Source organism: Helianthus annuus, chromosome 4 (genome assembly GCF_002127325.2).
Source record: "Helianthus annuus cultivar XRQ/B chromosome 4, HanXRQr2.0-SUNRISE, whole genome shotgun sequence".
NCBI classification, from domain to species: domain Eukaryota; kingdom Viridiplantae; phylum Streptophyta; class Magnoliopsida; order Asterales; family Asteraceae; genus Helianthus; species Helianthus annuus.
In genome coordinates, this window is record NC_035436.2 from 9,827,060 (window position 1) to 9,851,563 (window position 24,504).

Sequence of the window (24,504 nt, forward strand, 5' to 3'; positions counted from 1 at the left end):
CACCATATGATGTGTTGGAAACATCATATGCAAATTCGTTTTAACAAGCGTTTCCTTTGTTCCGAGTCGTAGCAGACTTTTTTAGTCTACGACTCCATTAAGTCGTTTGTTGATTTCGACACCTTGTGATGGTGTTTCACTAATTTGAAGCTTGCGCTAATCTCGTTTACACATATCATGCACGGATTTAATTATTTATTTATTGACTTGTTTTAAATCCGCATTGATTTATCATATTAAAGCAGTCTTAACACAATCGTGTGGCAAGACAATGGTACACAAAATTCATTTTATATTCCAATGTACCTCCTAATGATCGAATCATTTGAGTAATGATTCGGTAGAACTCGATGACACGTAGTTTAGTTACCGCTTTTGGGTTAGAAACTTATAGTTATTCCGTTATAGGAATGCTTATAGAATGCACGCTAGCAAGTCAAGTCTTGGAAACGACATCACGAAGTCGTAATTAGCTAGCTTTGTACAAGGCAATTCAGGTGAGTTCATAACCCCACGTGTTTACGGTTTTGCATTTTTATAAATGTTTTCGGGGTGGAAAGACATGCACCTTTTTCTGTAACATACGAAGTTTTCGATGAACAAAATTTGCAGATTTTAGACAAGCACGTTTTGCAAAGAACATACGAGGTTTTTGAATGAACAAAAACTATATACTTCTAAACCATGTTACAACACGTTTTAACTAACACAAAAGATTTATGATTTTCATTAAACTCAAATGGTTTACGAATGATTCATACTAAATATACCGGTTTTACAAAACAAATGCGTATTATCGAAATGTGAATGATTTTCATGTCTAGGGATGGGACCGTCTAGTTATAATATTGGGACTGGGTTGGTCTGCATTTGAAGAATGGGACACCCAGTGAGTTTCGTGTTCCCCCTTTTTCCATTAACTATTTTTCCGTTTTATAACTTCGGGGGTGAAGTGTATGTTACAAACTGTTTACAAACGTTATTATTTGGTATGGTTAGGTAAGGAAGGGTACTGCTAGATCATGTGAGTGGTGGGTATAACGCTTAAGACCATTAATCCTCGTTGTAGGACCGAGTGACATAAGTGATAGATCTATTTGGGTGTAGCGAGCCCCGCCCATGTTGGACCAGGGTTTGGCCCATGGGTTGACTATGTCTTACAGCCGGAAGCCCGGTACAAAGTCTGCTAGGTTTGAGCCTTCCTGCATCATGTCACACATATTAATGGCCTTGCAAACCATTAATGATTTGTTTTTCCTTGTTGCTTTCATACCGGGATTTACAAATATACATACATACTTTCAATGATTTCAAAGGTTTATTCGCGCATACATACTTACAATGATTACAAAGGTTTTCAAGTTTATTTGGAGCTCACAGTGTTTATATATCAGGCCAAGAAACACGACAACTTTAAAACCGGTTATCAAACAGATTTGTTTTAAATCTTTTCAAAAACAAACTATGAACTCGCTCAACTTTATGTTGATTTTTTGCATGTTTCTTTCTCAGGTTACTTTTTCAAAGTATGGCACGGTTGGAATAGTGGAACCATTGGAGATTCGAGTACTTAGTAGGCGTTCATTTTCTAGAAGCCTGTGCTTATTTGCTTCAGATGTGCAATTAAGATACCAGTCTAGTCACGCCAATGCTCTGATATTTCGGGGTGTGACATATATGTATGTCCATAAATATATAAAATTTGTTCAATAAGTCCAATATTTGTCCAAGTCCATAAGTTGTAGGAAATATATTTATATTGATATATATTTTTGTATTTGTCCATATATCCTTTTATAGGTAATTTTGTATGCTTGTATAATTGGCTCGACTCAGTTAGAAAGTCAGTCTAGCTCGGCTCGGCTCGTAACGAGCCAGATTGGCTCGGTTTGGCTCGCATACCAGCTCGGACTTAGCTCAGATTATTTCACTTTAGATAGTTTATTTTTATATACATTTTAAGGTTGATTACCATGCTAATGAACTTATATTGTATTTCGTTGAGATTAAGAACGTATTTTGTGTTGTTAAACTTAATTTTAGCTCAGATTATTTCACTTTAAATAGTTTATTTTTATATCAGAAGAAAACTGATTATTATTTACATATGAATAGGAGTGTAATTTGATTTCTATACCACATTTTAAGGTTGATTACCATGCTAATGAACTTATATTGTATTTCGTTGAGATTAAGAATGTATTTTGTGTTGTTAAACTTAATTTTAGCTCCTAATATATTAGTTTGAGCTTATTTTCGGATATGTTCTTTTGAATTATTGAATAATATTTTAGACTACTGAATTTTGAGAGCCCTGTATTAATTTTTCTTTTTAAAATCGAGCCAAACTAAGCCGAGCAAAGTCAGCTCGGTTAAAACCAAATCGAGCCCGAGCTTAGGTTTCCAGCTCGGTTTCAAATCCGAGCCGAGCCAGCTTGGTCTATCATCGAGCCGAGCCCGAGTTTTGCCCTAGCTCGGTTTGGCTCGTGAACACCTAGTTAGAAGGTTCACTTACGAAACTAACTTGGTTAAACAATAAATTAGTTAAGTAATTATATCTATTTATATTTATATTTATATTTATATTTATATTTATATTTTTAACTCGGTAAATATTATAACGAGTTAATTACACAGTTAGTCCCTGTGGTTTGCACAAAGTAACATACTTATGTAGTAATAGTTTAAAATCGCATTCTAGGGTATTAACTTTTTATTTTGTAACGTTTGAAGGTATTAGCGTTATTTTTAGGTTAAAAATCACATTTTATTAGTACATAAATATGTTATTTTGTGGAAACCACAGAAACTAACTATGAAAATACCCTAGAAATTAATACCTCTAAACGTTACAAAATGAAAAGTTAATACCCTAGAATGTGATTTTAAATTATTAGTACTTAGTATGTTATTTTGTGCAAGCCACAGAGATTAACTCTGTAATTAACTCTATTATAACTAAGTTAGATAGATGATTTCCTTTTATTTATTAACGAAATTTAATGTATATTATTAAAATTAACGTTCTTTTAAAAAAAATATTCTGATTTTATCTGTACAAATGCGTATCTACAATAAAACATAAAAAAGTCGATAAATAGATTCTCTTTATTAAGTTCACAAGAACCCGATTTACAATACGAGTTGGTTTTTGGGGATCTGTTTTCTACGGATTTTACACATCACGCGAGTGTTATTTGAGAGAAAGATCCGTGTAAGGGAGGCCTAGGTGATGTTTCAAAATAGTTATAAATGGTCCTGTAACAATAATGTTAAGAAAATAAATAGAAATCCGAGGGTTTTTATTCAGTTAGGATAGGTGTAAAAGTACTATGAAAATAAACTAGATGATAAGACATGGCTGAAGTATAGTGGTTGTTACAGCCTTATTCATTACACTCCGGATACGGTAACAAAACCAGTCAGGTTTTCTAGGATCCGTTTTTGCCGAATATTACTGCATACTTAGACATTGATTAACCAAGCTACATGGATCATCCACACTTTTCCAAGGGACTAGAGTCTTCAAGGAAGAGAGAATAATGACACGAAGGCACAATTCTATCAGACTTGGGGCTATAGTAAACCAAGGAACCAGTGAGTAAAGGACATGCTTAAAATGGGTGAATGAGGCCTCTATTTATAGGCTAGTCGAGGGCAGGTAAGCACGAGCGTGCCATGGGTGGCACGACTGTGTGTCGTCCATGTGTTCGTTGGAAGCGTCGAGATCTTGTCCTCTCTGGCTCCCCGGAACATGTTTGGCACGGGATTGCCTCCCCATGCACAGGCGTGCATGGTGAGGTGTCCCGACATGGCCAACAGCATGTGTACTTCTGGTCTCTCGATTTTGTCTTGTTTGATTTGTTTTTAGTGGAAGAATGGGCGTGCACGAGGATGCACGGGCGTGCCCGACACTTTTTCTTTCTTACGCCTTTTATTTGATCTTTGCTAATTTTCCGAAAGGCGGGCTGAGGCTATAGGCATGGTCATGCACTATGGGGTGGATAGGGGTGCTACTTGAAAATTTTGTATTTTCTTCCGATTTTCATCGTTGTTTTCTGATTTTTTTAATTTTTTTTTTAATCTTGGACCTTTAATCCTTCAAAAACTGAAAATGATGATTTAGGTAGTGTTTCATTAATAAATTATCTAAGAAGTACTTTATAAATGAGGGTATATTCATATAATAAATATGTATAATTGATGGCACATTACCATTACCATTAACGTTTGAGCATCAGTTGTGAATCCTACATAAACTAATAAAAGGATCTCGTTTGCCTGTACATCTAGTGAATCCTACAATATGAAACCAATATATATATTGTGGGGGCCTTAAGCCCAAGCTTTGACTATTTGTACCGTAAAACCAACCCTGCACAATAGTCACACACACAACAGTTACACACATACGTTAACTTATGTTATTTAATGTAAAATGTGGAAACGGTGAAAATTGAGATAGTTCCTTCCAATATAGGTAATTATCGGGAAAGTGAAGAAAATTAAAGAAAAGTGATATGATATCTTTCCTAGGAAAATATCTAAATAAGACAACTCCCCCCCACTAAAATCGGTGATTGGGAAAATTGTGATAACTTTGGTATATTATTTGTGAAAAATGATTAATTGTACCAGCCTTTGAAATTTCAAGCATAAACATTTTAATTATCTATACGATATCCTAACACAATAAAGTGTGGGGGCTTGAAAATGCGACCACGTTTCAGAAATAGAGCATGGTGCAAAAACAGGACGTATGGGAGTGGTGTGGTTAGTGACATTTTTATAAAAATATAAATAAATAAACATTAACGAATTAAAACACATTCAAAATCTACATGCCAATCAATAGCCTCCATCTCACAACCCAAATGTCTTACACGCGAGTGAAAAACTCCCCGTCGTGTCCATTTCATCATAAGATCATGCCTAGCCGTTGGGGTGAATAATGTCCCACCCTTGGGCGTTGTGCGCCATGTGGCAGCTCAGTCAGCAATGTGTCATTTATCTAAAATGGGTGTAGTGGAGATGTGGGCGTTGTGCTAAAAATGAGGTGTAAATAAAATTAAATAAAAAAACATCAAAAATCTTTATTGGACAAGAAAAAGTAGAAATCATTGATTAGCCAAAACTTTTGAACATGGGCGTGAAAAATACAACGTCAAAATGAATTTTAGTGAAAAAAAGCCCATGAGGGCGGGCTCGCCGGCGTTTTGAGGCATGGAAGAAGACAAAAACACCCACAATTATAATAAGTACGGATAGTCTAAGGGGACTAGAGGTGGTTCACTAGTGATAGAATCCATCACTCTCAATATCCAATAAAATTATGTCATGTCATCAACCAAATTTCCATCACTAGTGATAGAAATGTAGGAGGGGTGGAATCACTAGTGATGGAATTCTATCACTCCCATTTATTTTTAATTTTCATTTTAAAATTATAAATTTCACTAATTTTTTTAATTTTTTATTTTAAATTAGAAATTAACAATAAAACACAAAAGTTAAAAATTTCATTAAATTTAAAACATACTACTTCAATTTAACATACTAGAAACATACAATTAAAAAAAAAAAAAAACCCTACTCCAATTTAACATACTAGAAACATACAATTAAAAAAAAAAAAAAACCTACTTCTCGTTCGAATCCGGAAACTCAAAACCTAGAAAACCTACTAGTTCGATTAAATCGAATCTCAACCGAAAGTGAGTTTCTTCGTTACGCAATTGTAAATTGATATCTTGTGGAACTTGAACTTGTGTAGGAGGATCCGGTACCCAATCCGGGGATATTGCACGTCCGTCGTGTTTGATCAACATATTGTGCAATATGATACATGCATACACTATGCTATGTATTGCTTTCTTGGTCATCGAACGAACCGGTCTGTGTAGTATACCCCATCTTCCCTTTAAAACACCAAATGCCCTCTCAACATCTTTTCTTGCCGATTCTTGCAATTTTTTGAACGCCTTTTCTTTAGCCTCGACAGGAAATGAGGGAGCTTTCACAAAAACAGACCAAGACGGGTAGATACCATCCACAAGATAAAAGCCTCGTCTGTAATGTCGACCGTTAACATAGAAAGGAGAGGAAGGTGCGGTACCATCCGTTACGCTTTGGAACAACGGCGACGTGTGCAACACATTGATGTCGTTGTTTGAACCTGGAACACCGAAATACGAATGCCAAATCCATAAATCATTCGACGCCACCGCTTCTAGTATGATGGTTGGTCTTTCGATGTCTCCCCTCACATACGCCCCTCGCAAATCTCTTGGACAATTTTTCCACTCGATATGTGTACAATCGATGCTACCGAGCATCCCGGGAAAATGCCATCTAGCCTCGTGTGCGGCGTAAATACGTGAGATGTCGTGGCTCGTCGGTTTACGTAAAAACTCGTTAGCATACAACTTAATGACCGCATTGCAAAAAAATTGCAAACATTCACGTGAAGTTCTTTTAGACATAGCTAGGTATTCATCATATTGATCGGGTGGGTTACCTGTCGCTAGTTGGCGAATGGCGGACGTGCATTTTTGTATCGGCGTGAAACTTGGTTTGCCCCTCGCATCGTAACGTTCTTGAAACCATTCCTCGCTTGCTTCGATGTCTCCAACAATCTTTAAAAATAATTCTTTGGGTAAACGAAACAGATCTCTAAACGTTTCGGCATTGTATAGCGGGTTTTCCACAAAATAATCGTTCATCAAAACTTCGTTGGCACTTATACGATCACGGTCGACCATCTTCTTCTTTGGGCGGGACGAGTCGGCATCAAGCTCGTTATAGACCGACACAAAGTAGTTTAGCGTGTCGTTGTCGGAAGACGACTCGGTATCGGTATCGCTAGACATCGGAAACGTCGAATCCGTAGGGAATTCCATTTGAGAAAGTTATAAAAATTGTGTGAAATGGGTTTAAAAGATATAGTTTGATGTGTGAAAAATGGTTAAAATGTAGATATATATAGATAAATGGTTTATTTTTTTTTTTATTGAACTTACCGTTTTAAAACGGTCATATTCCAACAAACAGTCGAAAAATTTAAAACTTTAACGCGTGATATGTAGCACGCGTTGATACTTCAACGCGTTAAACAAACACCGGCGGCGGTGTTCCGTTTGAGTTCAACGAGTGATGGACCTTCATCACGCTACCGCCCCGAGTAGCCTAAGGATGATATACCCGGCATGAAAAGACCACCACACCACTTTTCCACCCCTAACCGTGTGGTGTAATGGCCAAAAGTCGTCCAATGCAATCAATGGTAGGCCTAGAGTTGGTTGGCAATCAATGGAACATTTATTTATTATTATTATTATTATTATTAAAGCAACTTATTTTGACCAAATCGTAAATCTCGTCTTCCAATTTATTTACTAATATTGTAGTATTATTATTTTTTATTTAATTGTGTTGTTCTAACTTTCAAACTGTGTTATTATATTATTATTACTAATTACTAATTTCGTACATATTATAATCTTCTCTTATTAGAGCATTCACATTCAATCCACTAAAAATATACATACATTCCATTAAAAAACAACTCCTATATCAATATATTTCCACTAAAAACAAATACTTTTTCTCTCTCTCCTTTACAATCTATATTATATTTTCTCTCTCCTCTACTCACAACCACTTTCAAAATATATTAAAAAATTATACAGGGTGAACAGTGTCCCCCCAAATATACAGATGAACAGGAACATTTTCTTTCTCCTCCACTCAGGGGCGGACCCACATTGGTGTCAACGGGGTCCCCGGACCCCAATCTTTTTAAAAAAATAGTAGATTCGGTATATTAAATTGTATATGGACCCAATAAATACAATTAGGTAGACACCATAGAGAAATATAGAAAGCTGGTGTAGTGGTAAGTCTCCCTCTTTTCCACCAAGAGGTCATGGGTTCAATCCTTGATAAGCCTATTTTTCTTATTTTTTTTTTTAATCTAGTTCAAACCTCACTTTAACTCGACCTGAACGAGGGCCGACCCGAAAATGGACCCCATTAAAATAAAATCCTGGGTCCGCCACTGCCTCCACTCACAACCACTTAAACCACTTTTTATAATTTAAAAACCCATCTCTCAAGGTTTGGTGGATAAAATGTGAATGCTCTTATACTTTACAATTTTTTTTATAATATCACGAGTATATGGATATGACTCAGCTATGTTATCTAAGTAACCATATAAGTTTTTTAAAAACAAGTTCTGATTACTAATATGCAAGTTGTTAAGCACAAATGTATTTGTTACAAAGCTACCTCACACATTGTTTTCTTTAACTGACACCGTTTACATTTTGCATTATTAGAAAATAAAATATAATGTTTTATACAATTCCGGACACACTGTTGCGACATAGGTATTTTTTAATCTACATTTCGATAAAAGTTTTGATCAAACATAACTGTTTTTTTTGTTCTATACAGTAACGACTTTATTTACTTTTTTGTTTTCTTTTTTGATTGTTATAATGGGTGTTGGTACTAGGCCGACATCGGAATGAAGTAAACCTGATGAAATACTGGTTAACACCAAGGTTAACTAGCTGGATTGTCTCTTCTGTGAGTTCAATCTCCTTTTCAGCTCGTCAAATGGCTTGGATCCTGCAAAACAGCAACACCGTTAGCTCGTTAAGAGGGGAATATGGGAGTTTCCCTCTTAACCAGACTCCGGCGTGAGGATAAATACTGTTACGAGGAAGAAAACAGTGTGTGTTGAGTGTGAGAGTGTGGAGAGTAGAATAGAATTAATCTGAATGATGAATGGTCCTATTTATAGCCGGAGAGTGAAGGAGGGAGGATCAACCTTGCCAGCTGCTCGAGGGCGCCAGCTGTCCGACCAAGGGGAATATACTCTTGGTCTCCTCTGTTGTGGTCAGGGTGGTGGTACACATGGCGCGCCTATATTCGCCCATGCTGGAGACGTCGTACTGCTGTTGTCGATCTGCTCCTTGGATTTGTTCCAGGTCTACATGGCGCTTGGAGACTGGTGACACGTGTTGTCCTTCCTGTCGGGAGGAAAATCTTTTGGTGCCACTTTGACATCTTCCAGAAGCTTCTGGAAGCTTCTGAATGCACTTGCTGATGTAGGCGCCATGTTGGATGAAAAGGTGGTGTGGTCCTTGCCATATAGACAAACAATTGGGACCATACCTCTTCAAAACCATTATACCGAATTCTCGTCGCAATCTATGGAAATTTCCACTAGTTTTATAATTAAACATAGAATTAATTCTGTACATAAACACTACTAGAAAACTGCTATTTTTCCTACCAAAATTTCCTACGCATTTCCTACGAACGAAAATGGCTACACATTTCCTACGAAATTCCGACATATTAAAAAGGGTCTTAGTTTTGTGACAAAAAAAGCGACAAAAGAATGACAAATTGGTTTGCGTAGGCAAAGTGTAGGAAAATTCAGACCGATCTCCGACGGAATCCGTTTTCATTTTAACCATTAGTCGGAAATTCGTAGGAATTATTATGCGTAGGAAAAGTGTAGGAAAATTCCGACCGATCTCCTACGGAATCCAATTTATTATTAAAAAAAATTCATAATAAAATGAAATTACTGATATTAAAACATAAAGTTTTATTATTTATATCAATATATGTTATTTTTAAAATAAATTTATTTATATCCGTAGAAAAAGTGTAGGAAAATACCAACACAATTCCTACGAAATATGTTTCATTTCCTATGAAATTATTGATATTAAAACATAAAGTTTTATTATTTATATCAATATATGTTATTTTTAAAATAAATTTATTTATATCCGTAGAAAAAGTGTAGGAAAATACCAACACAATTCCTACGAAATATGTTTCATTTCCTATCCGTAGGAAGTGTGTCAGAAATTATCGACAAATTGCTCACGAAATATGTTTCATTTCCTATCCGTAGGTTTTTAATTAATATCCGTAGGAAATGTGTAGGAAAATATTGACTCAAATAGTATATATATAGAATTAAATCTAAGATATATCAGCTCCTGTACAGGAGGATAAACTGGTTAAGACACTTCGGTTATAACGTATAGGTCTCGAGTTCGATCCCAGGCACACACCGATCCAGGGGGAATTTCCCCTTTTTGGCCGATTTTTTTTCCGTAGGAATTGTGTAAGAAATTAAAATATATAAATATTATATAATAAATATAAATATAATTGTTTTAAGCACAAAATTTTAAAAAATAAATATTCCGTAGGAAATGCGTCGGAAAGTTAAGAAAATTAATTCCGTGAGAAATAAGTAGGAGAATTCTAACGAAACATTTGTGTGGGAAAGGAGTAGGAAATTCCATAGGAAATGCGTCAGAAAAAAATTATCCACGAGCAAAATTCCCACAGCCATTTTCGTGGGAAATCCGTGGGTAAACGCAGTTACCCACGGATTTCCTACGGAAATTGACGTGAGAAAAGTAGTAGTTTTCTAGTAGTGAAATTTAGTATATTCATGTCAATTTTTGATATAAATATTCATTATGTTTTTTGATGATTTGAGGGGGCAAAGGAATCGGTGTCTTTTAAAATAAAGACAACAAGACTTTTTATAGCAAGTTGAATATTCTGCATACAAATTATTTCTTCTATTTTAAGAGCCATAGAATAATAGAAACTAATCATATCTCTACACAGCCGTTGAAAATACTTCATTTATTTGCCGGCAATAGAAATTAAGCCCTTCTTGTTAGGCACTAAAATGGCTACTTGGTGTTCAGGTAAGCACAAATCACCGTTATTGATATTCATGTTGCTACTAATTTTCACGGTTGGACGGATGCAAGGGCGCGTTTGTATTGAAGATGAAAGAAAGGCACTCCTCGAAATCAAAGCCTCCTTTCACGAATTAGCATACCGTTTTAACATCGGCAATCTTCTCGCCACTTGGGTTGATCATGGCGTCGCCAGTAGTGAATGCTGTGACTGGGAGAGGATCAAGTGTGACAAAACTACCGGGTACATCACACACCTGTCTTTGGGCAACGTACTCTCTTTAGAATTTGAAGTCGACGAATACTTTGACAAAGATCCTATCCCCCTTTGGCCGTTAAATTTTTCTCACTTCCTTCATTTCAAGGAGTTAAAAAGTCTCGATTTATCGTGGAACTATATTGGCAAACCAATCGCGAACATAGGTATTTATGAAAACCTTAAAATGTTGACTCAAAGTGCCTGTAATTAAGTTAAGCATAAATTTACTACAAATAACTATTTTTTCCACAGGACTTGAAACGTTGTCGAGTTTGAAGAAACTAGAGCTATTGAACCTGAGTACTAATTATATTGAAACCAACATCTTTCCTTCATTGGGTGCACTCACTTCACTCAAAATTTTGGATCTCAGTTACATTAACTCATACCAAGGATACACCATGCCGCCTTTTTATGGTATGTTGTTTGTCATTCCATTTTCTTAACTTTTCTTATAATATATTGAGTAAACTGCCAAAATGGTCACTGAGGTTTGGTCATTTTTGCCACTTTAGTCCAAAACTCGAATCTTTTGAATCTGGGTCCCTGTGATTTTAATTTTGTTGCTATTTTCATCCAAAATCAAAATCTGGTCAATTTTTGTCAACATCCAACTTTTTCAGTTAAAATGTGGTTAGATTTTTTTTAAATTGTTACAATAAAACGTTAAAAAACCATTTTTCCCTTCATTAAAAGGGAGGAAAAAGAAAAAAAGTTGGATGTTAACTGAAAAAATCTAACCAGATTTTGATTTTGGATGAAAATGGCAACAAAATTGAAACAACAGGAACCCAGATTCAAAGGGTTTTGAGTTTTGCACTAAAGTGGAAAAAGTGACCAAACTTCAAGGACCATTTTAGCAGTTTACACTACTATATTTGTTTATGCTCTGAAGATGATACTTATTCACTTTTGCAGACATTTCTGAATTTTCAATTTTTGAAAACTTGGAGGTGCTGGATCTTACTCAATGTGGTTGTTATGGTACCTTGCAAGGTAATTAATATATACCATCTTAATTTTGTCACAAACAATAAATTTCACATAATTAAAGAGAGAAAATTATGAGAAGAGTCACAAAGAAAAACTAAAAACAAAGATTATGTTACCCTTATGTTCTTGTTGGTAATTAATTATGTAGATACATAGCCAGCCCTGAGGGTGGGCGGAGAGTACCATCGGCCAGGGCCCGATATTTCGAATGTCACGTTATTTTAAAAAAAAATCCGATATGTATAAATAAAAAAAGAGTAAATTACAAAATCATCCTTTATTTATGTCACTTATTGCAAACTGTTTCCTTTGTCTTTAATAATTACAGAAAACGTACTCTTTGTTTACAAACCCTTGCAAGTTACGTCCTTTAGCCCTAACTCAGTTAGTTTTCATGGTTAAATTTGAAAAAAATAAGCCATAAGAGGGTATTTTGGTCATTTGACCCTATTTACTCAAATTAATAAATTAAAACTTCAACCCACTCTTTCTCTCTCTTCCAGGTTTATCTCTCTCCCTCCCCCCTCTCTCTCTGTTTACTAAAATCAAGATCTTCATCTTCTCAGTCTTTTAAAACCTCAACCCCTAGAACACATAGCCCTAACCCTAAGCCACCCTCATGTTTGTCTGATGCATAAAGGACGACAACGGCATGACTAGGTGTAGGACCGTGTTTCGGGACCGAAACCGTAATTAGTGTGAGTTAGTTCAAGATGGGATAGATTAGAGATGGATAAACAAAACTTGTTTGTATTAATCGTTAGTATAACATTAGAAATCGGCCCGATTACAAGATAACCGAACAATACCAAAGTAGTATACATCCGGAGAGAGACCAAGTGTTGATCTCTCCCCCAAACACTAAAGCTCTCTGTGAACTCTCTCAATGAGCTCACCCTTTCTCAAATTTGCAAATGACAAAAGGGTTGCTATTTATAGCCACACCCCCATTGTCTAGCAAACACAAATGGTCAAACAAATAACTCTCTCGTTTGACCACTTCAAACGAGCGGGTCAATACACGTTCGTTTGACCGTTTTACTAACTATTACAAATTCCGCATAAAATAAAACTAATCTATTCGAACAGCATCAGACACAAAATCTGCATCAAAATGCTTTCGAACATTACGAATAACCAATAACAATCATAAACACTGACGTGCGGAAGTGAACATACCGTTTTTGGTTTATGGCCCATAGTCAACTCACCAAATTTGACGTTTGCATCGGTAACCGTAACTACCCCACGTTTAACAAAAATCAAGTTTTCATCATCTCACATCATCCCGCGCGCTCCCGAACCTGTACGAATTTGACGTTAAAGCGCGATTCAGATAAACTTTGCGAACACCGGACCCCACTTTGCAATTTAGAGTAGAAACGAGTCCAATCTCTGAAAGTGAGCCCAATACCTACGAACTCTCATGTGGGCCACGAAGACTTAATTTGGGCCAATGAGGACTTATGATGAACTAATAACCTGTTAAGCCCAAAATACAATCCAACGAACAATTAAAGGGTTCGTGACTCACTTAACTCTTAGTGATCCACTAAACTTCATGGTCCACTTAACTCAAAAGTGTAAGGCCCTACTTAATTGTTCCTACTAAAAAATCTTAGAGAACAAGCTGATGATACCAAGTCTGACTTTTCTCTCTAGGGCCCACTTAGTTGTTCCACTTAACTATTCTTCGTCCATTCAGGCCCAAAGGAGAGTAGAATTTAGGCTGATTAAGTGATGGGCCAAATAAAAAACATAGCTGCCTTACAATTGACTTCAACCGACAATATCATGGTCATCCTTTATTTCTCTCTCTTCGATACACAGCAAGTAGTATCTGTATCTTCGTCTACAATATTCCACATCCAAAATTAACAGCAAACATCTTCATGTCTGACTTCTTCTTCTTCTTCTTCTTCTTCGATACACAGACCTCATAGTAGCCGCCCCACATCAATTTCCATTTTCTCCTTTTGATAAACAACAACAACCGATCAACCTGGACCGACATCAACCTGGTACAGCCGCTGAGATTCAGATACAGCCAACAATAACCAAGTAAAGTCTTCGTCGCTGAGATTCATTGTCAGAGGAAGTCTTCGTCTTCCAATAACGAGTCTTTGTCGACTAGGAGTCTTCGGCTAGGAGTGAGTCTTCGTCGAAACATTGAGTCTTCGCCGGTAAACAGGCTTCGTCGTAGTGTTCGTCACAAGCATGCTTCGTCAATATAAGAATCTTCGTCATGTATAATAAGGTTTGTCGTTTTGATGCTTCGTTGACCCATTTCAAATGTTTAATTGTTCAATTGTTCGTCGACATGAAGTGTTCGCCAGTGGATTCTTCGTCGATGCAGATATGAAGAAACCCTAGTTTCTTAAAGCAGCCACCACACAGCTTTAAGAACACAACCACTGTTTCTTTTGTAGATCTGACAAAAATCACTTCAAAAGTGATATTTGATGATGAAAACTTGAAATACATGGTGTAAAACATAAAACCCAACACTCGGTTGTGATCCGTTTCAGCTAGACCCGCGAATTTCAGTCCAGATCTGGGTTTTCTTCATTTTCACCATTTTTACATCTTGAACAAAAATCACAATAAACACAAATCTAGAGCACATGTGATTTAGCAAACGGTTAGATTAACTAAATCGGGTACCATGGCTCTAATACCAATTGTAGGACCGTGTTTCGGGACCGAAACTGTGATTAGTGTGAGATTAGTTCAAGACGGGAAAGATTAGATATGGATACACAAAACTTCTTTGTATTAATCGGTAGTATAGCATTAGAAATCGGCCCGAGTACAAGATAACTGAACAATACCAAAGGAGTATACATCCAGGGAGAGACCAAGTGGTGATCTCTCCCCCAAACACTAAAGCTCTCTGTGAACTCTCTCAATGAGCTCACCCTCTCTCAAATTTGCAAATGACAAAAGGGTTGCTATTTATAGCCACACCCCCTTTATCTAGCAAACACACATGGTCAAACAAATAACCCTCTCGTTTGACCACTTCAAACGAGCGGGTCAATACAAGTTCGTTTGACCGTTTCACTAACTATTACAAATTCAGCATAAAATAAAACTAATCTATTCAAACAACATCGGACACAAAATCTGCATCAACACTAGGGTTCTGCCGCTAACCATAGTAGTGACGACTTTGACTAGGGTTCTGCCGCTAACTGTAGAGGCATTATCTTGTGAAATTTATATTGTAAATGTAGGAACCGTTCACGTAATAAAATAAAATAAACAAATTTTATTACTGATTACAATACAAAGAAAGTAGAAAATAAGCAATACTATTACAACTGAAAAAGCAAATACAAGAAATGGAATAGAAGCAGAGTGGCTGAGGCACGTGATCACACGCTTCCCTTGAAACAAATTCTGAGTCTCCCAGAAGTACTCGTTTTGTTTCCCAGGGTACAACAGCCGGAGCAGAAATACTGCCGGAATTCGCCTACAACTCGAAGGTTACCTTGACAACTACAGGAAAAAGATTAGAAGTAGGAAGATAGTTGTTTGCATAAGCTGTTGTGTAGCTGGGTTTTCGTAGTGTTCTCTACAGCAAGGTATGGAGCTGTATTTATACAGCTCCCGGTTTGAAACAGCAAAAAACGAATTAAATGAGAGGTTTAAATTGCATTAAACGTCTTCAATGCAATTTAATACGTCATTTAATTCTCAGTCAAAGCTTAGTAACTCGTCAGTTACGAAGCTGGATTGAAACTGCACTGTCATTCAATGCTGGAAGCTTCTGCGCGCGCAAGTCACCCTGGTGCGCGCGCACCCAGGTCTGCACGCCCATGCCGTTGCGTCCTCTTGGCTCAAGTCCATGCGCACGTGCGCCACGTCACCTATGAGCCTATACGAGCGCGCCACACAGTCGCGCCGTATTGGCTCACTCTGGTGCGCCGCGCACGACACAGTAGGACCCATGCACCATGCACGCAACCGCGCGCCTCCGTGCCATGTACTCGCGCGCGCATGCGCATGACTGCCACGTCATGCGCTGCATCACCTACCACTTGGTCCTTGCAACCTTTGTGCTCCACCACGCGCACGCGGTCAAAAATACAAAGGCGGCTCTTAAGCGGCTCGCGGCGATGCGAGCGAAGTGCGCCATCAAAGCGCCGCATCGCCCACGCGCGAGCGCAAGCGAGTTAGGGTGCACCGCACCCTTCGCGAGGACACTAGTGTGTCCTTCCATGAAACAATAAGGATAGGGAGTTCCACCTTAAATACCCATTTAAGTTCCATCTCTCCTCCGATGTGGGACAAGGAGCTACTTTCCCTTTAGTTTCAGCATTGAATGTTCCAAACACCCAACTTTGAGCATCGATGTCTCATTCATCTTAGCTCGGTTTTGGACGTGGTTTAGTTCGTTGCGAAGCTCTTCCTTCATAGAACACAAACCCACAAATAAATACATAAAACCCGCTCATTTTAGTATATTTATTTCTAGTCCAAAATAGGAAAAAATCATTTTCCTATATTTGTGAAAAATGCTATTTTTACCTATTTTTCCAACAGTAAATTGGCATATGCTCTGTTTTTACTTCGTTTTTCCTCTGCTTTTGCCTTGTTTTTGCCAAATTAATCACATTTTCTTGAATAAAATAAACAATTTTACAATACCATCATCATTGTTAGAATGTGAGTCATGGGTATCGTGAGAAATGGTGCTTACAAATATTGAAGCCATCGTCTTTCATTAAAATCAATATTATGATCTGGGTATAAATTTAATGTTTAGAATGAACCTTTTAGCCTAGATTCAAAATACAACTTTGAGAAACTGTAAATTATAAAATGTATCATGATTATTAGGCAAAAACCAGATTCGATAATGGGAATCATATGAAAGATAGAGAGGAGGAACGGAGGTTCCGCCAATTTGCAAGGGAGGAAACGAATGAGAGGGTTCAAATGTGCCAAATTAATATATGTTTTTTCCTCTGCTTTTGCCCTGTTTTTCCCCGGTGGTGGTGGTGGTAGAGAAGTTAGAGAGAGATAGAAATGTGATAAGGCTAGAGAAAAATTATGTGTACATATATGTATAATCTATTTAAACATGATTAATGTATTTATTATTTTTTTATGATTTTTTATTCTAATATTTATGGTAAAATGATTAAGATACCCTCATGTGGGGTTCAATTGGTCAGACTTAGTTCTGAAAACTAACTGAGTTAGGATTAAAGAATGTGACTTGCAAGGGTTTGTAAACATAGAGTACGTTTTCTGTAATTATTAAAGACAAATGACACAGTTTGCAATAAGTAACATATATAAAGGACGATTTTAGTTTGCAATAAGTAACATATATAAAGGACGATTTTTGTAAGTTACTCTGTAAAAAAATAAACTAATAGGGTATACTTATACAAACAAAAATATAAGCACACTTACAAAACTATTTTTATGGTTTAGATTAGTTATTAGCCCATTGACATTCGGTTTAGACCTTTAGTGAGCCCAATACCCAATTTCGTTAAGGCCTAAGGGCACGTTTTATCGAGCTCGAACAGAGTACACGAATTTTCAGGACCGACGCGCATATTATGAAAACAGTATACTTGTAGTGTGGCCACCTCTCCCCACCATCTGTGCAAACTCCATAAAATTGTCAAAGGCATTAAATGGGTAAATTTAACCAACCAACCCTGTGTAGTCATCTTAGGATGGAGATATGCATTTTAAATGTTATGAAAGGGGAACTGAAGAACTTTGCCTTTACCGCCCAAGTGTCATAAACATAGTGAAACATATTTCCATGGGTGAGTGATCTATGGAAGGTTGCCCACAAGTATGATGAATTCGAGGGACTGAAATACATGACCACATACTCTCACTTTCTTATAAGTTAACAGCGTCAAATCACACAACTGTGCTAAACACCTCCTAAATGCTTGAAACATTATCATATATGCCATACGTTTCTGTGTTTAAAAAAAATGAAAAACAAAAAGATCTATGTTTCCTTACGTTTCTGTGTTTAAAAGATCTATGTTTCCTTACGTTTCTGTGTTTAAAAAAAATGAAAAACAAAAAGATACTTGATGCTCTTTTCTTCTGGAATGGGCCGAATCCAAACATGAAGTGTTCTGAACCTTACTAAAATATTTTGGTATCTTTACCTCTATGACACCCACGCAACACGTGATGGGTGAAAATACTAGTTCATCTCTATGACTCAACCTTAGTATTTGTTTCACGTGATATTTTAAAATTTATTTTAGACTACGATAACTAAATACTTGGCGTAATTTTGATTTTTTGTAATTCCGTTGTAGTGATTGTTGTGTCTCTGGTTTGGGTGGCGTTGTGAATAATATACACTTTTCAAAAAAAAAAAAATACATAAATACTATATTGGTCAATAGGGTAGGGTTCCAGCGTGAACAACCTCCCAAGAGTGAACTGCGTGAACAGATCTGGACCATTGATTTCCTTTTTAGTTGTTAAGGGTAGGATTGTAATTATATAAAAAATTAGATTTAAATCATTATTTTAATAATTGAATTAAGTTACATCTTTCCTATTTTAAATTCATTATCCACATTATCTTTTATTTTTTTAATAAGATAATTATCAAAACAAACAACAAATCACAAGATTTCAATTTCAATTTTTTATTTCAGATTTCATCACCAGAATTCAAATTTTGATATTTAAGATCCACGTGACCTTCATATTTCAACGGTATACAAATGTGTACTTGGATATTAATAAAACAGTACACATGTGTACTGAGCATCGTACATATGTGTAATTAGCTACATAATACATACATAGAAACAATACATGTAAAACATTTTTATATAACAAATTACAAGTTCTATAATGTTTGCCAAACCAAACAAAAAAACATACAATTACAAGTTCCAGTTTCGTGAAAACAATAAACCCAACATAATCAGAAAAACAAAAAACATAATCTTTTACAACTATTCGCCACGTTGTATGCTGAATCATCCTTATCGACCAAGCAAACAAACATACGTGAATCATCCTTATCGACCTCATACATGAATCATCCTTATCGACCTTCCATCTCCACTTTTCTCGTTAACGACAACTCCTATAATAGCACAAAAAAAAACTCAGCAACTAATATTTTGCACAATCCACAAGTGTACATCAACAACTTTACACATTCAATACACAAAAAAATTATGAGATATCACAAATAGAGACGCTATACACATGTGTACGTCACATTAAAATTTGAGCAAAATCCGAATACACACATGTACTTCGCATTAAGAACAGAGCAAAATCAGAATACACATGTGTACATCGCGTTAAAAACAGAGTAAAATCAAAAAATTGAACAAAAAGAACTCAGCAACTAATACTTTGCATAATTCACAAGTGTACATCAGCAACTTTACACATTCAATACACAAAAAAATATGAGATATCACAAAAAATAGACGCTATACACATGTGTACATCGCATTAAAAACAAAACAAATCAGAATACACATGTGTACACCGCATTAGAAACATAGCAAAATCAAAATACACATGTGTACATCGCATTACAAACAGAGCTAAATAAAAAAAATTGAACAAAAAAAAACGCAGCAACTAATACTTTGCAATCACTATATAACGTGAATTTGTAAATTACAAGTTCAACAATGAGAATCAGTAACCTAATATTACAAGTTCATCATATTTACTTATCATTTAACTTAAACAATCCTTTTCATTCAGTAGTAAACAACCATCAATCGAAAAAGTTCAAAACGTAAAATGGAATCGTAACTCGTACACATATGTTGTTTAGAGTCCATACCTTAATTGCAAACATGAAACTGTAAATAACTCGTGCGAACTTAATGAATGTTGCAAGGCCTACAAATATTATTGTAACTTTAAATCTACTAAACTTGGTGTCACACAATTTGCTTGCACTTATTAAAGAAAAACATTTTATAATTCTTTAAAAGCTAACCTTCTAAATAAGTCAATGGCTTAATGAATAAAAAAAATAAGTCTAGCAGTTTATTTATCAAGAAGCTTAATTAGTTCTCATCATTGTCATGCATTAAATAAATAGATAAAATATACTTAGTAGTTTCTTCAAAGAAAATACACGAAGTCTTTTATTTATTACCAAAGAATACATATATCATTTATATATTTGATCTTGGTCTAACGACATGTTAAATTTTAAACATATATAGATTATTCAAAGAAAGAGCAACTAATTTATTTTTGAAAACAGTATGTGAAAAAGTTTCAAAAATGGTTTTATCCATTAAACCCTTTGATTCTTGGGGTTATCTGACAACCCATGGCCTAGAGTAAAAATAAAAATATGCAAACGAAATTCTATCTTCATTTACTTTGCAATACAGAGGTTATGAAAATAAAACTTGTTCTAATCAATTACTTCAAAAACAAGCCTAGTGATTTCATTTAACCATCGGGATCTAGTGACTTCCATTCAGAAACTAAAATAAAAGTGGGCTGATTGTATTATTACCTCTGGTCGCTACACGATTGTCACCACTGGGGTTCGCCGGAGTTCTTGTCTTCGATGCCGGCGAGATTTGAGACGAGTGTTTGTTTTGATGTCAGCGAGATCTGAGACGAGGGATTGTTTTGAGAGAGAGAAAGTTGGCCCTGTTTTTGTTTCGATGCTGGCGAGATCTGAGAAGAATGTTTGTTTTGATGCCGGCGAGATATGAGATGAGGGGTTGTTTTGAGAGAGAAAGTTGGATCTTGAATAAGGTTTGAATATGTTGATTTGTGAGAGAGAACGAGATTAATGCAATCAATTTTATATACCCTTATTCATTTAATTAAATAGTAACAATTAATCAAATAATTACCATCATGCCATTCAATTTAATAATCAAGATCATAATAATCAATGGTCCAGATCAGTTCACGCAGTTGAGATTTTGTTCATGTTTGAACCTAATCCTTAGTCAATAACTACCATTTTTGAATAAAATAAAATAAATAAATAAGTACCATATTGGTCAATAACTACCATGGATGATCACAGGTTCGGAGGCGGTCTCTATTTTGAAGAAATTAAAAGTTCTAAATCTTCGGGAGAATCAATTCAATGAAAGCCTTATAACATCATTAGGTGGTCTTTCATCACTTAAATCTCTAGACCTTTCTGGGAATCTACTATCCGGATCATTTCCAGCTCAAGGTATGTTTATCTCTAATTTAATTGATTTTATTATTTGTTTGTAAAATACACATGTGGTTGATTGTATAGCAAAGTGCTAGGCTAAAGCAGAAACAAATAAACATATACCTGATAAATAAAAAAATAATAATTGATTGTGTCACGGTCATAATTCTGCAAACACAATATTTTTTTTAATGTTTTCTTGTTTAACTTTATATTCTCTTTCTTATACATAATTTCAGTCATATATTATCTCTTCATATTCTATTTCTTATACATAATTTCAGTTATAATATGGCTGATATTGTTTTAGTCTTTTAGAAAATATTAAAATTTTGGTTTAGTTAATTTATATTTTTTACTTAATAAAGTATGTGATTTGATAGCTAAAAGATATATGGAAACATGTAAAGATAAGGAAAAAAAAAACTTTGTAGGTCTAGGGGTGTTCAAAAAACTCGTGGCTCGCAGCTCGCTCGAAACTCGCTCGAAAAAAGTTCGAAAAGAGCTCGGCTCGAAAGCGGCTCGGTTGTAAACGAGCCAGCTCGGCTCGGCTCGGTTTGTAAACGAGCCGAGCTCGAGCTTGGCCTGGCTCGGCTCGCGAGCTCGTGAGCCAGCTCGATAAGGTTTACATCCTTCATTTTTGGGTCCCACATCGCTCAGGAGATAAAAACTAAAGGAGTATCTCATCTATAAAAGAAAGTAAAGAAAATGTACAAAGTGAGTTATCTATTTATACTTGCATATTTAGCCATTTGGTTAAATATAATTGCAATTATGGCCCTTAGTCTATAAAAAGATTCATTTTTAGGGATTTTTAAGTAGTGAATTTTGTGGTTCTTTGTTAATTCGAGCTAGATCGAGTCGAGCCGAGCTAGCTCGAATTTTAATCGAGTCGAGCTCGAGCCTCAAATCTCAGCTCGATTTGAAATTCGAGCTCGAGCCGAGCCAGCTCGAATTAAGTTCGAGCCGAGCTCGAGCCGGGTCGAGCTCGGCTCGACTCGGCTCGTTTACAGCCCTATGTAGGTCCCTCTCGGAGGATCGAGAACAAACCTAAACCTTGTTATACTAACTCGCTAGCGAGTGCGGAATCCAAGCTAGCAAGCAAACCGGGATGATGCAAGAACAAACACAAACACACAAAGATTCAACGATTAACACCACTTGTATTAATGCGTATGAAAGGTTCCGGTTACAAGCACAATGTTTACAATCAGTTTGCAAACTCTCAAAGTGTGTGTGTGTGTGTGTTTCAGCAGAATGCTCTCAACTTTCTCTCTATCTCTCGGTGTGCATTCTATCTAACACAACACTGCATGGGCATATATATACTCAGCCCAGGTTGTCCAGTCCGAAGGATCCGATAGATGGTCCGAAGGATCATCTATCGATGACAAGTCAATCGAAAGATCAGCAGGGACCTCGAAAGATCACCTTTCGAGGTCTAGCATTCGAAGCATATCTTTCGGGCACCTCGAAGGATCAACAATATCCTTCGAGGAGCTATCCTTCGAGACAGACACCTTCTTTCTAACTGTTTGACCAAGTCAATCCGGAGGATGGTTGACTTGGTCAACTTACAGACTTAGAACATCGTTTATATACAGACCGAATACAGACAAAGTACAGACACAAGTGCACCAACAAACTCCCCCTTGGCTGTAGCTTTGTCTTGATCTTCTATAGTTGTAGACTTGTCTCGAACTTCGACGGTCTTTGGTCTTCGAGTTCCCAAAACTCTGATGTCCTTTCAAGTCTTCAATGTCGGAGGATCTTCAAAGTCTTCACGTCTTGAAAGTGGAGAGTGTATTAACAAACTACCCGTATCATGTAGGAAGTGTGTTTACAAACTCCCCCTTAACATAAGCTCCCCCTTGAGTTATGCTTGTGAAATACTTTAACTTTATGAAGTGAGATCCTTGAGGTGTTGATGATGGCCAGCGGCAACTCGTTCATTTTCATCACTTGAGTGCCTTCATGTCGTGTCTTCATTCCAAAGCTTTGTCATCGACCATGTTCTCCTAGCCTTTAGACTCTGCACATGCAAGAAATCTAAACGCGTAATGAGAACAACTGCTAGGAATATAGTTACCATAACAAATGACACACTCATGACCATGTCACAATCAAACACCGTCCGACAGTTTGAAAGTTTAATAAATTCAACAATTTCAACCTTTACTTTCAAAAACTTGCAAATTTCGACCGTTTATGAAGATTTAGTCAAATTCGGTTTTCGTTTAGATTTTAGGCAACGAAGACTCGAGTTCCAACATCGTACGATCGAAAATAAAGTAGAAATAAAATCTTTTTGGAATTTTATAAAGTTTATATTAAAACACACCCAAAATCTTTTTGGTATTTTTGAATATATTGAAAGTAAAGACTGAAAGCAGTAAATAAATAAATTCAGACATTCTTTTTGCGAGTTTCGAGGGTAAGAGAATCATATCAGTGTACGGTCATGCCAAAACGCTCTTGTTGTTCAATTAATTAACATTAAGATAAGCATCCTATAACAATTATCGGTATTGTTGTCCACTTAAGCTCAACTTATCAGATGTAATCATGTTTAGAGGATACGTTAAGGTATGATTTATACTTACCGACCGGTGTTTATCCACATCACGACACATTCCCGTATCAAGGTATGCACGAGGGTTCATCTTACCGGTGAGTATACCGATTATCATCTGTTTGACCGTATATTGATGTGAGATTCTCACTTATTTTTGATTTGAAAACAAGCCCTTTGTGATATAATCACTTATTGATGAGGAACTTGATTTTCATATGCATGAGGTCACAGGAGCAAGTCCGTGAACAGGTCAGTACTTCCGTATAGCAGAGAGACGAACTTGACTCCCGGATAAATGTGATATTTTATCACTTATTTGTTTGGACATGTGATTGTTTATCACTTATTGAGGTCGAATGCAATATGTAATGTACACGTATGTATAGTATCATGAAAGATCTTAGACTTAGTCTATTTATAGAAGCAATCATGATACCCAGATGATAAGCAGCATAAAGACCGAATATCTCAGAACCTCGGCAATCTATCAAACAAAATTTCGGTACTAAGATCATATGCCAATGAATGGTTCCCACCTGATCTTCAGTCGAGTTAAGATTTATATCACCCTGCACACTTTAACATGATTGTGAGCCTACCGATACATCTTATATAGAGCTGCTTATCGTTTTTCATTTAAGGTTTAAAGAGGCTTGGATAGACCACTGATGTACTATCATTTTCTCTTTTGCTCGCCAGGAAACTCATTTTTGATTTTCTATTGTTTTTGTGTTTTTGAAAT

The 24,504-nt window shown here is 36.2% G+C and overlaps 1 protein-coding gene and 1 long non-coding RNA gene across 2 annotated transcripts in view; one reads left to right on the forward strand and one right to left on the reverse strand.

Annotated features, from left to right (window-relative positions):
• Nucleotides 1-10,539: 10,539 nt before the first annotated feature.
• The window catches only part of LOC110935738 (receptor-like protein 8), a 55,279-nt gene continuing 41,314 nt past the window's right edge, over nt 10,540-24,504 (forward strand). The window contains exons 1-4 of the mRNA XM_035989721.1: nt 10,540-11,174; nt 11,263-11,427; nt 11,929-12,006; nt 21,047-21,202. Of these exons, the coding sequence (XP_035845614.1) occupies nt 10,739-11,174; nt 11,263-11,427; nt 11,929-12,006; nt 21,047-21,202 (835 nt within the window). The 5' untranslated portion in view covers nt 10,540-10,738. The remainder of the gene's footprint in view (nt 11,175-11,262; nt 11,428-11,928; nt 12,007-21,046; nt 21,203-24,504) is intronic.
• On the reverse strand, nt 19,056-21,038 carry LOC118491710. Its single transcript, XR_004892031.1, has 3 exons — nt 20,519-21,038; nt 19,826-19,884; nt 19,056-19,102 (listed from the first exon to the last, which is right to left on the reverse strand). It is a non-coding gene; the product is annotated as an uncharacterized LOC118491710 (long non-coding RNA).